Source organism: Malaclemys terrapin, chromosome 9 (genome assembly GCF_027887155.1).
Source record: "Malaclemys terrapin pileata isolate rMalTer1 chromosome 9, rMalTer1.hap1, whole genome shotgun sequence".
NCBI lineage: Eukaryota > Metazoa > Chordata > Testudines > Emydidae > Malaclemys > Malaclemys terrapin.
In genome coordinates, this window is record NC_071513.1 from 22,361,478 (window position 1) to 22,374,851 (window position 13,374).

General features: G+C 48.6%; 1 protein-coding gene across 1 annotated transcript in view; it reads left to right on the top strand.

Annotated features, from left to right (window-relative positions):
- Positions 1-13,374, top strand: part of C9H8orf48 (chromosome 9 C8orf48 homolog) — a 40,118-nt gene that overhangs the window by 11,455 nt on the left and 15,289 nt on the right. Inside the window, exon 3 of the mRNA XM_054040503.1 lies at positions 2,537-2,659. Within this exon, the coding sequence (XP_053896478.1) occupies positions 2,537-2,659 (123 nt within the window). The remainder of the gene's footprint in view (positions 1-2,536; positions 2,660-13,374) is intronic.

Here is a 13,374-nt window from a genome sequence, read left to right on the forward strand (position 1 = left end):
CTCTTGGTATAAGGGCTTGTCCACTCTAAGATAAATAATTTAGTTTTTAAAATGTGTTAGCTAAAGTGGTTTAACTAACATGTATTAAAAACTAATATAGACAGAGTAAGTTGCGTTTTAACTTGCGGTAGTTTGTGTCATAACCCAGCCTCCCACTTTGGGGTCACGTTGGCCGGCTAACACATGTTAAAATATAGTTAACCCTGTCTGAACTAGAATTTTAAAACCTGTTAGCTTAAAACATTAGCAAAAATATGCCTTTTATCCTAGTGCTCCTTATGGAATTTGTACACTGCAATAAAATACCCAGGGCACAGCCATGGCTGGCTTGGGTCAGCTGACTCAGGCTTGGGGGAACTCAGGCTGCAAGGTTAAAAATGGCAGTGTAGATGTTCAAACTGGGGCTGAGGTTGGAGCCTGGGCTTTGAAATCCCTAGAGAGTGAGTCTCAGAGCCCAGGCTCCAACCCAAGCCTGACCATCTACACTACAATTTTTAGCCCTGTAAACTTGAGTCAGTTGATTTGGTCTCTGAGACTTGGGTTTTTTTATTGCAGTATAGCTGTATCCTTAGTGTCTTTCCTTCCCTCCCTGACCCAACAATACATTTGACCTTTCTCTCTATAAAAGAGACTAGCACTGCTACAGTTAAGGATCCAGCATAAAACTTATTTAGACATGAAAGCTTACTATAGGCCAATTTCCGCCCTTGGATTCACATGTCTTAAATGGAAATCGTGTGCACCCAAGGGTAGAATTTATGTGTCAAAGATTTGCGTAATGAGATAATGTTTGCCTTGGTGACTTGTTCATCCCACATTATATAAGTGTCTTCTTCTAGCCTTAGTTCCATCTGTTTGGGGTCAGCTCTTCTAGTCCTTCCATCTGGGAAACACCCTAGTTCATATGGGGCATATTAAGGACTCATTTAATTGATTTCTTTGGCAGTTTTACAGCCAGCTGCCAGCCTGACACCATTCCTCCTCCTTTTTCAACCAGCCTTGGGACTAGATACGATGGACTTTAACATATCAGACAATTCTCTTAAATTTAGTGACTTGGTTCTGGATCTCTGTTTTCATAGTGCATACATTTTAATAAACTATTCCTTTTTCTGCAGAAGGTTTTAAGTGCTCTTTATACAGCCAGAACAGCACATCTAGAGGAATAATCATCTAGTGCACAAAAGTAAAATATGGAAGAAGTTGACTAGTTAAAGGAATACATATAAAAAGAGAGCCTTTTCTTGTAAAGAATACTTGTTAAAAAGAGGGGGGGAAATCTGCAAGATTTGACTGTTTTCAGCTGTCCTGTACACTTGTTTTAGGACAGGTCTATGCTTAAAACGCTGTATTGGCACAGCTGCGCCGTTGTAGCGCTTTAATGAAGACACTGCACTGACAGGAGAGAGCTCTCCCATCAGCACAGTTAATCCACTTCCGCAAGAGGCAATAGCTGTGTTGATGGGAGAAGCTCTCCCTCTGACATAGGACTGTCTACACCAGAGATTAAGTCGGTATAACTGTTGCGGAGGAGTGTGGATTTTCCAATGTAAGTCTGTACAGTAACTCCTCACTTAGTCATCCCAGTTAATGTTGTTTCATTGATCAGCAATTAGGGAATATGCTTGTTTAAAGTTGCGCAATGCTCCCTTATAACATTGTTTGGCAGCCACCTGCCTTGTCCACTGCTTGCAGGACGAGCAGCCCGTTGCAGCTAGCTGGTGGGGGCTTGGAACCAGGGTGGACCTGCAGCCCTTCCCCCCTCCCCCCCCATCAGCTCCCTGCTCCCCTCAGTTCCCTGTGCAGCAGCCGCCCAGCAGGGTACCAATTGCCAGCAGTTCAGCTGTCCCTCTCCCCACTGCCATGTGCTGTTCCTGCCCTCTGCCTTGGAGCTGCTCCTGGGAGCCTCCTGCTTGCTGTGCAGGGGAGGGGGGCTAATATCAGCGTGTCTCTCCCCTCCTTCCCCCCATCTCCTGTACCTTATCTCCATGGGGGGAGGAGGGGGAAGAGAAGAGATTGAAGTGTTCTTCTAGGATAAATGGACACAAGTCAGATATTAGGAATGGCAATATACAAAAACCTGTATGAGAACACTTCAACCTCCCTGGACACACAATAGCAGATTTAAAGGTAGCCATCCTGCAGCAAAAAAACCTTCAGGATCAGACTTCAAAGAGAAACTGCTGAGCTTCAGTTCATTTGCAAATTTGACACCATCAGCTCAGGCTTAAACAAAGACTGTGAATGGCTAGCCAACTACAAAAGCAGTTTCTCCTCCCTTGGTGTTCACATCTCAACTGCTAGAAGAGGGCCTCATCCTCCCTGATTGAACTAACCTCTTTATCTCTAGACTGATTCTTGCCTGCATATTTATACTTGCCTCTGGAAATTTCTACTACATGCATCTGAGAAAGTGATTATTCACCCACGAAAGCTTATGCTCCAATACGTCTGTTAGTCTATAAGGTGCCACAGGACTGTTGCTTTTTACAGATCCAGACTAACACGGCTACCCCTCTGATACTTATTTTTATAGGTGATCACTCTGAGTTGTCAGAGTCTGAAACGATAGAAAAAGAGTTGACTGGAAAATGGATCAGCCATCTCAAAAATAAAGATAGCATTAAGCAAGGCAAATCTATCATCAACACACACACTGGTGAGTTCAAAATCTGTATTAAAATCATTGCTTTTTAAATCTGAATTTCTCATTTTAGTGTGTATATTTTCAAGTCTGTCCAATAAATGAAAAAAAATTTATTCCTCCTATAAATTTGTTTTAGAGACACCTCTTTGCCTTCTACATCTTGTATAAATTTGTTATCTGTAAAATAGTGATATTGGAGACCCCACAGGCACATTAGTCACTAGAGTTGCGTGAAATTTTTTTAAAATTTAGATTTGACAAAATTTCAATTTTTATTAAAAAACCTTCAAAATTCAGATGCATTTTTTTAAACCAGCTATAGAGCTGGTTGGAATTTCTTGTTTCTCTTTTTAAAATTTGTTTTATTAAACAAAATGTAATTGAAATGTACAGTTTCCCCCCACCCCCTCCCAGTGGTTCTGTTGGCTATAACATTAGCTGCTCTTAATCTGTGACAACATAACTGCTTTAACCAAGACAATGTAGTATTATGTAATTAGAGAGAAATGCTATTCGCATGTGCTTGGCATGCCTCCAAGAGTGCTGTCTTCAGGGCAAGGTGTTTAAGTCCCTCTCAAATTTTTCCAATGAGGTCAGAACCTAAGTTCCCTGTAAGCTGCAGGGCCACTTGGCCATGCAGCAGCCTATTAAGCGCTACACAGGCGCTCAGGGAACCTGCCCGGGGAGGGGTGCTCCTCCCTGGCCCTAACCTAGCCTGGCCCCCAACCTGCCACAGCCAGAGCAGCCCCTGGCCCTAATTATGCTGAAGTCTGGACCTGCTGTGGCCACGGGGCCCCTACCCCGGGCTGAACCTGAGGGTTCCTACCCCGGGCAGCCCTGACCCAGCCACGGCTGGGGCAGCGTGGCGCGAACCCAGGTGGCTTGGCCCGGCCCAGACCCAGCCACGGCTGAGTTGTCCTGGCCCAAACCTGACCAGCCCAGCCTGGACCTCTTGCAGGGCACCCCTCCCCAAACCCAGCCCTGGCCTAGACCTGAAGTGGCTGGGGTGCCCCTCCCTGAACCTAGCCCTGGCCGGACCTGCGGGGACCAGGGGAAGGGTATCTATCCTGCAGCCTCAGGCCCAGAGCTGCCACGCTGGGTAGAGATGCCTCTCTTCTCCAGCCCAGGTGCTGCTGCTGGGAGAGAGGGTTGATGGGAGTGCTCTCTCCCCACTGTAGTCCCAGCGCACCCTCCTGCACCCCAAGCCTCTCATCTGTGGCCCCATCCCAGAGCCTGCACCCCAAGCCAGAGCCTTCACTCCCTGCACCCAACCCTCTGACTCAGCCCTGAGCCCTGTCCCACACTCTGAACCCCTCAGCCCCACCCTCACCACATGAATTTTTTTATGTGCACTGATATGGAGGTGATGTGTGACACATCACCTCCATATTGCTGCACATAACAAAATTCATTCTATACATGGGTGGGAAAAATTAGAGGGAACACCGGTCAGAGCTACTGTTATTTAATTTAAAAAAAATGAAATAAGGACTTTGCCAAAAATTGAAGTAAAAGTGGATTTTCTTGAGTGAACAAACTCAAGTTTTTGGGTCATCCCTAAGTCCTTGATCCAACAATCGGATCTCAGCCAAGTGAAGTCCTATGGTATCAGGGTCCACAACTTTAACCCCTCTTCACCATAAAGAACCAAAAAAAAAAACCCACCACACACAAGTGGGGAGGGGAAGGGGAAGGGGCCCTGAGCCCAAACCCCTTTTTAAAAAAAAAAAAAAAAAAAAAAATAAATCACACTTAAGCATGTGGCCAGTAGCCACACAGTTGTGAGTCAGAATTCCTGACTCCCAGTCCGTAGTTCTGACTGTTCTATTACAGAGCTCAGGAATGCCATACAAGACAGTGTGATGGGGTGTACCTAGCCTACGACACTTGGTGTAGAATGCAGGTAATGATAGGGAGGTGCTAAAAGGTCCAGATAAGGAGGAACAGATGATGAAACCCTCATGGTGAATATGGAAACAGAAGCTCCTGAACTGGATGCTGGAGAGCCAGCAGCAGCAAGTGGGCCTGCTGCTGTTGTCGTTGGGCCAGCAGATAGCCACCCAGCAACAGTTCCAGATGGCCCAGCAACAGCAGCTGGTCTGGGAGCTGGCCACCCAACACCAGGCATGGAAGGAGTGCCTGGTGCAACAGATGGCAACACTACTGCAATTGACCAGGCCACCTAGACTTGCCCTGGCAGGACCAGACGCAGGGGACTTCTTGGTGGGGTACTGGTGCAACTCAGCCAGATGGGCCCAGCGATGATCCAGAGGCATTCCTTGTCATTTTTGAGCGGGTCAGCACTGCCACCCAATGGCTGCGGAGCACTGGGAAACCCTGGTGGCTCCATATTTGACTGGCCTAACAGTCTGCCTACCGTAACTTGGATTCTCATGAGGTACTGGATAACCCTAAAGTGAAGGCAATCATCCTGGGCCCCACTGCCATTAGCCCCAACACCTACTGACAGCTGTTCTGCCAGGAATGCTAACCCTCCCCTGGAGCCTGACCTCAGACAGTGTTTCAGTGCCTTCAGGACTATTGCTGGAGATGGCTAAACCCAGAGAAGTTGACTTGGGCCCAAGTGATGGAGGTGGTAGCCTTGGAGCAATTCACCCAGATCCTCCCCATCGGGGAGGGGGGGGGGGGGGAAGAGTGGGTGCAATGTCACCACCTGGCAAAACTTGCAGAGGTGGTATTCTTGATGGAGGATGTGATGGGTTGGATCACAGAAACCCCCTTGGGAGCTGCCACCCAATGTGCAAAGACTACCCCTGCTTCTGTTTTCCCTGCCAGCTCAGGACTCCAGCACCCGGTCTTGCTGAGCCAGACACTCCCGTCTGGCTCCAGACAGACCCAGGGTCTGAATCACTTGTCCCAAAGCTGCAAGTTTACCCGAAAACAGCTCACAGTAGTGTGCTTGTCTTTAGCACTCAGATGCCCAACTCCCAATGGGGTCTAAACCCAGATAAATCCGTTTTTGCCCTGCATAAGCTTTATGCAGGGTAACTCATAAATTGTTCGCCCTCTATAACACTGATAGAGAGATATGCACAGTTGTTTGCTCCCCTGGTATTAATACATACTCTGAGTAAATTACTAAATAAAAAGTGATTTTATTAAATACAGACAGTAGGATTTAAGTGGTTCAAAGTAGTAACAGACAGAACAAAGTAAGTCACCAAGCAAAATAAAATAAAATGCGCAAATCTATGCCTAATCAAACTAAATACAGATAATCTCACCCTCAGAGATGCTTCACTAAGTTTCTCAGACTGGACATCTTCCAGGCCTGGGCACAATCCTTTCCCCTGGTACAGCTCTTGTTGCAGCTCAGGTGGTAGCTAGGGGATTCTTCATGATGGCTCCTCCCCCTCTCTCTTCTCTTCCCCCCTTTATATATCTTTTGCATAAGGCGGGAACTCTTTGTCTCTCTGGGTTTCCACCCCCCTCACTGGAAAAGCACCAGATTAAAGATGGATTCCAGTTCAGGTGACATGATCACATGTCACTGCAAGACTTCATTACTCACTTGCCAGCACACACATATACAGGAAGACTCACAGGTAAATACAGCCATCTGCAGACAATGGGAGTCATCAAGATTCCAAACCATCATTAATGGTCCACACTTTACACAATTACAATAGGCCCTCAGAGTTACATTTTATATTTCTAGTTTTGGATACAAGAGTGGTACATTTATACAAATCAGATGATCATACTCAGTAGATTATAAGCTTTGTAATGATACCTTACAAGAGACCTTTTGCATGAAGCATATCCCAGTTATGTTACATTCACTTATTACCGTATTTTCTCTAAAACCAGCTCAGTTACATTATATTGACTTATTATCATCAAGTTTTTATAAAACCATATAGACTGCACAACGTCACAGAGGACTAACAGCAGAACCCTAAACCAGGGAACCCCGGGAGGCAGGGGCCGGACTGCCAATAGAGGGAAGCATAGGCCCAAAATGGAGAGGCCCCAGAACAAGCCAGGGCTGCAGCCGACCAACTCATGACGGGAGCCGAACCACACATCCGCCCTTCTGTGAGAGAGTCCCATCAGGTGGTCTTGGGGTACTGAGACCTGACCCGTGCATGGGAATACCCAAAAGCCCATGCTCTGAGTGTAGTCAGAGGGGCACTTCCAGTGTGATTGCTGTTTTATGGACTGCAGCCATAGCCAGGCGTGGGTGAATAGCACCCTGGTGACAGCCCCTCATCGATTCAGGATGCAGTCAGATACTGGTCTGGGCTAACCTGGTGAAGTCCCCGGACGTGCTGGGGACTCCTGTCCACCTGCAGTACATCCCCGTGGATGTATGACCATGCTTGACTGCCAGGTTGTGCCTTAAGGCAGGCTGCCTCGGTGAAGTATGCTGGGTTGGCTTAGCCCCAGCACTGTGCGCCCAGTGATCCTGGGAAATGACTGGCATGGTTCAGAGAAGTCCTGCATGAGTGGGAAAACCAAATCTAGAGGAAGGGAACCCTGGGCCAGCAAAGAGGGGACTTCTGGGCCCTGAAGACCCGGATGAAGATCCCCCAAACACCAGTATAATGCCCCGCATTGGATGAAGCTGGACAGGAATGCTGGCAGTTGATAGGAACTTCCTAAGGGAGCAGAGGAAAGACCTGACCCTAAGGCCTTGAAACAAGTCAGACCCTGAAGAGGAGCGGGGCATGCACCAACAGCTACCCTAGGGGACACATTTTGAGGTCCATAACCATCTTTACTGGCTGACCAAGGATCCTCAAGCACGAGAGAACCTCCGATAATTGCTGGTCCTCTGGAGATTCCAACAAGTCCTGTTACGGCTGGCCCATTCAGTGCCCTGGGGTGGGCATGCGGGGTGAGAAAAAGCCTTGCAAAGGGTGGCTGTGATTAGGGTTCCAAAGAAGCCACACTGAGATTGCTCAATTAAGGCAAACTAAAGAATGGGACAGAATCCCCAAAATTGGTGATTATTCTAATACTTGGATTTACCAAGCCAGCAACGAAACAGCTTCTACAATACCTTACTGGTAGCACAGAAGCCAAAACAGTTTCCTTAAAGCAACCCAGCCTTGGGCTTCCACCCAGACAGCCAAGTCTAGTACGATAAGGATTATTGAAAATCTTGATCATATAAAAAGTTCTACCAATCCTAAAGGATCAGACACATTACCTCCCAGGTTAAATATTTCAGATCTTACCCAAATATACACTTACAGCCAATTCTTATTAGCTAAACTAAAATGTATTAAAAAAGAAAAGTGTATTGGTTAGAAGATTATACATGCAGAAATTAATACAGTACTTAGGTTAGTTTCATAGTAGATATGGTGAGCTTTAGAATTGCTAAGGAGTCCTTTTTAGAATTAGTTCATCAGGTTATAGTTCAGTGTCCAAATATTCAATATCAGGGCTGTGAATTAAGCTTAAGTAGATCTGAGATGAAAGAATCAGGTTCCAAAAGCCCTTTATACATTTACTGGGCATCCTCTTGACCCATGCAGTCCTTGGGTGAACAATAAGCTTTTGAAGTAACCTTCTATTTCCTAAGCATCACCAGTAATTAGCTACATGGATTAACATAAGGCAATTGCCTCTCTGCCATTTGCAGGTGATTTGCTATATATTCAAAGAGAAATCGAGACAGTGATATCACTATATTTACAGTTCATTTAAATGTTTTTCTTTTAATCTCTGAATTAAGAGAATACAGCAATAGACAGGAGCTGTTGGATTACATTCTAACAATATATATGTAAACATAATGCCACAAACATTATCAATATGTCTCTAAAGGTTGAATCTGAGTCAATTAGCAAATTGCTTAACCCTTTCTGGCCCCGTGTCATAATTGCACTTCAATTCTGACCTGGCATGCACAGGAGGTGCGAGACTTGTGTCTTGTGCCCATAGTGTCAGCAAGCAGGCCTGAGGGGGATACTAGGGGCACCTCTGATCCCACTCCCAGTCGCAATGCTTTTGAGAGAATTGGCATGGACTTGGTGGGATCCTTGGAGAAAGGCAGGTCAGAGTTCTGTTACATACTTGTAGTTGTGGACTATGCAACCCAGTACCCCGAGGCTGTCCCACTACGTGCGACCACAGCCCCCACCATACCCACTCAGCACCTCAAGATCTTTGCCAGGGTTTGGGTACCCTGGGAGATACTAACAGACCAGGAACCAATTGTGTTGTCTAAAATGATGGCAGAATTGTGCCACCTATCAAACATCTGAGCCCTCAAAACAGTGAGCCACCCACAAACCAATGGCCTGGTAGAGAGGTTCAACAGAACCCTGAAGGCCATGCTCAAGAAATTTGTGGATGATGACTCATGGCAGTGGGGTCCTCCAGGCCTCTATGTGATTCTCCTCATTTGACCTCCTTTATGGGAGACAGCCCAGGGGGATCTTGGACCTGCTCTGAGAGACCTGGGAGAAGTCCAGGGTCATGGGGTTGGTCCCCTATATCTTATAAATTCAGGAATGTCTCCAGGGTTCACACTGGAGAATTTACTTCAGGCACAATGAACCCAAGAAGTTAAGTACAATTGGGGGACCAAGCTGTGGACCTTCAAGTCCAGGAACAGGGTTCTACTCTTATTGCTATTGTCAGAGTCCAAGTTACTTGCCAAGTGGCAGAGACTGTTTGAAGTAGTTCAGAGGGCGGGACCAGTGGATTAAGAGATCTGGCTAGTGATATGATGGAGGGATCTCTGGATATATCATGTTAAGCTCCTGAAAGTGTAGAAGGCCTGAGAAGGCCTGCTGATCACCCCTTACCCTCACAAGCCCAAGCTGGGACTGCTATATTGGGAAAGACCTTGACCAGAGCAACAGCTACAATTACAACAGCTGGCCCAGGCCTTTGCCACCGTGTTGTCACCCCCCCTCCCCCAACCCGCCCACGGCAGATGGATGTAACCAGCCACCATATAGCCACCAGCCCAGGGCAGAAGGTCTGAGACCACCACTGTCTGCTTCCCAAAAGATGTGGGAAGTGGTCTGGAAGGAGCTTAAGGTGATGCTTGCTCTGGGAGTCCTGGAGTGAAAGCCCAACGGGACAGTGAGGTTCTGCATAGACTTCAGAAGGGTCAAAGCCATCTCACATTTCAATGTCTACCTGATGCCATAGATAGATGAGCTGCTGGAATGGCTGGGAAGTGCCTTTTTTTTTAATCAATAATAGGGTTGACCAAGGGATACTCACCCTCTGACCCTGACATCGTGAAAGAAGATAGCCTTCCCTACATGGTTCAGCTCATACCAATTAGTCTCCATGCTGTTTGAACTGCATGGGGCCACAGCCACATTCTAATGGCTGATGGGTTGACTGCTGCACCCACACAACTGGTATGCAGGAACCATTCCTGTTTCATCTGGATTTTTCAAAACCCTTCATCCTCCAGACGGACACCCCAGAAGTCGGAGTTGGGGCAGTACAGTCACAGGAGCTGGATAGGGAGGAACATCCCATGCTTTGCTTAAGCCAGAGACTGTTCCCCTGGGAGACTAAATATTCAATGATTGAGAAGGCCTTGGCGGTGAAGTGGGCATTCAAGGCCCTGAGGTATTATCTGATAGGGAGCCCTTTTCACCTGGTTACTGACCATGCACCCCTCTGGTGGATCATCACCATGTAGGACACGAATGCCCAGTTTACGCAGTGGTACCTCTCCCTTCAACCCTACAAGTTCATTGTACATCATCCAGGCAGGACCCATGCTAATGAACACTTCTCCCAGGTGGGAGGAGAGGATGAAGAGGGAGGGCCCCCGCTGGGTCCTAACCTGAGGGGAAGGGTGTATCTACCTTGCAAAAGACAGTCACAAATACAGACAGTTTTGTGGATCATGTCTCGTCAGTAGGAGAGAGGCACTAAGGATTTATCTGGGGAATCCCTCTAAGACCACTGTTTTTAAAATAAGTCAGAATCATACAATTCTCATTTAGAAAGATCTTTATACTCCAGGGCCCACTAATTTGTGCTCATTTAAGGAGTGATAAGTAATGATATAGCATTAAGGAAATCTTTCACCTCTGATTTTTTTCCCCCCCTCAGGGTTAGGGATTGTCAGGTTTAATCCTTTACATCCATAATTGTATTTATCACCAGTGCAATGAAGGAAAATGAAGGGAGGCAGGGGTGAGGGGAGAGAGAGTTTCATATGTGGTCTACAAATGTCTATTCCTCTTGGAGTTAATAAATGCTATAGTCTGTAGCCGTAAGAGCCTCTTCTTGTTTTATCTACTTGGAGACTACCTTGATTACTTCTTAATTGTTTTTATACATAATTGAAGATGAGCTCATCTGGTACTAGACTGCTGTATAATTAATGTCCCATCAGTAAACTTAGTGAAATTCTATCAGTATACACATTGAAATATTATTCAATTAGTGCAGCAAAAATTTTCCAAATCCTACTAGTGACATTGTTAGATATGAATAAATCACATGCCTACCCTGAAATAGCCTTTTATGTTTTAAGTTGTAATTTTCCTTCTTTCAGGTTCCAGATAAAACCAGGATATTTGCTTTAAGAAAATAAGAAAGCTTCTCTTTATTATTCTTTCCTACCTCCTTAGACTGTTTTATTGAGTACATGCACTTCAGAAGTGACTGTATGCTAATTATCAGGGCCGGTGCAAGGAAGTTTCACGCCCTAAGTGAAACTTCCACCTTGCGCCCCACCCCCCAGCCCTGTGGTAACTCCCTGCCCCCCTGCGCCCTGAGGTGCCCCCCCGCAGCAGCTCCCCCCCCCACGGGAGCTCCCCCCCCCCGGCTCACCTCTGCTCCGCCTCCTCCAAGCATGCCGCCCCCGCTCTAATTCTCCTCCCCTCCCAGGCTTGCGGCGCCAAAGAGCTGATTGGCACCACAAGCCTGGGAGGCGGGAGAAGTGGAGCAGCTGCTGTGCTGGGAGAGGGAGTCTGAGCCGCATGTGTCAGCGCGCCGCTGGCAGCCCAGCCCAGGAACGCTGTTAAAAAAAATTGGGGGCACCACTTTTTGGCACCCCCAAATCTTGGTGCCCTAGGCAACCACCTAGTTTGCCTTAATGGTAGCACCTGCCCTGCTAATTATACATAAAGATATCATATACCTATTGTAGTAGGTCCTAGCCGGGGCTCGACCCTTCCGGACAGGAGGGGAGCCACACCGACTCACTACTGTGGGAACAAGCAGTCAGTTAGTCCCGAAACTCCGGCTCTTTAGTGCAGAGTCGGAGCAACCACAGTTAAAGCTCAGGCCCTTGACTGCAGGGGCTGAGCGAGCAAATAGATCAGAGCCCAGGCCCTGGATCAGGGCGGGGCAAACACAGTTAGCTCAGGCCCTTGGTTGCAGGGGCTGAGCGAGCAGACAGTTCAGAGCCCAGGCCCTGGATCAGGGCGGGGCAAACACAGTTAGCTCAGGCCCTTGGTTGCAGGGGCTGAGCGAGCAGACAGTTCAAAGCCCAGGCCCTGGATCAGGGCGGGGCAAACACAGTTAGCTCAGGCCCTTGGTTGCAGGGGCTGAGCGAGCAGACAGTTCAGAGCCCAGGCCCTGGATCAGGGCGGGGCAAACACAGTTAGCTCAGGCCCTTGGTTGCAGGGGCTGAGCGAGCAGACAGTTCAAAGCCCAGGCCCTGGATCAGGGCGGGGCAAACACAGTTAGCTCAGGCCCTTGGTTGCAGGGGCTGAGCGAGCAGACAGTTCAGAGCCCAGGCCCTGGATCAGGGCGGGGCAAACACAGTTAGCTCAGGCCCTTGGTTGCAGGGGCTGAGCGAGCAGACAGTTCAAAGCCCAGGCCCTGGATCAGGGCGGGGCAAACACAGTTAGGCTCAGGCCCTTGTTGCAGGGGCTGAGCGAGCAAATAGTTCAAATAAGGTACGCCTAGGCTTCTGTAGCCGAGCGTTGGGTGAGGGGGAAGCCTGCCACCCGTGCAGAGGGTGGCAGGGGGGAACGCAGGCCCACCCACTCCACTGCGTTCCAGCCCGGGGCCCTAACAGCGGTTGCTGCCGCTGCTGGTCAGTGGGGTATCCAGACCGCAACACACTGACATAGGCTCACACTCAGTTGCAGCCGGACCGGGGTCGGCTACCCCCGGGCTACTTCCGTGATCCCCCTCAAAGCCTACCTCGTTCGTTGCGCCGGGATCGGGCCAGTCCACCTGCATGGGCTCCTCTCTGCCCGGGCTCGGCGGCAAGTCTGGTAGCTCTGCCGGGAAGTCCGGCCAATGGTCCTCAGGCGGCTCCTCTGGATAGCAGCAGGGGCGAAGGGGTTCGGGTCCAGTCTCATCCTCAGGGTTAGTGGGGTGCGGTTCCCAGGGATTCTCCCAGTAGCGGGCGTGAACGGGCTCCGGCAGCTCCTCCTCGTAGCGGGCCCGGGGTAGCTCAGGCCAGCTAGGGTCCAGGCCTCGGTCTTCAACGGTCTCCTGGCCGGGAGCTCCCGGCCGCACATCTGCTCCCTCCGGTGGCTGGCCGCCGACTGAGCTCTGGCGGCCGGCCTTTATACTTCCTGTCCCGCCCCTTGACTTCCGGGGGGCGGGGACAGGCGGTGGTGGTCCCACCCACTCTGGTGCCTGCACGTGGGCTCCCTCTTCCGGGCAGGAGGGGAGCCACACCGACTCACTACACCTATATAAAATGACTAAACTATAAAATTTACCATGAAAAGCAACAGTTCCTAAATTGCAGATGTCTGTATTTCTGAAAGTTTAACTGGGAGAATTTAATAAAAAGGTTTAGACAA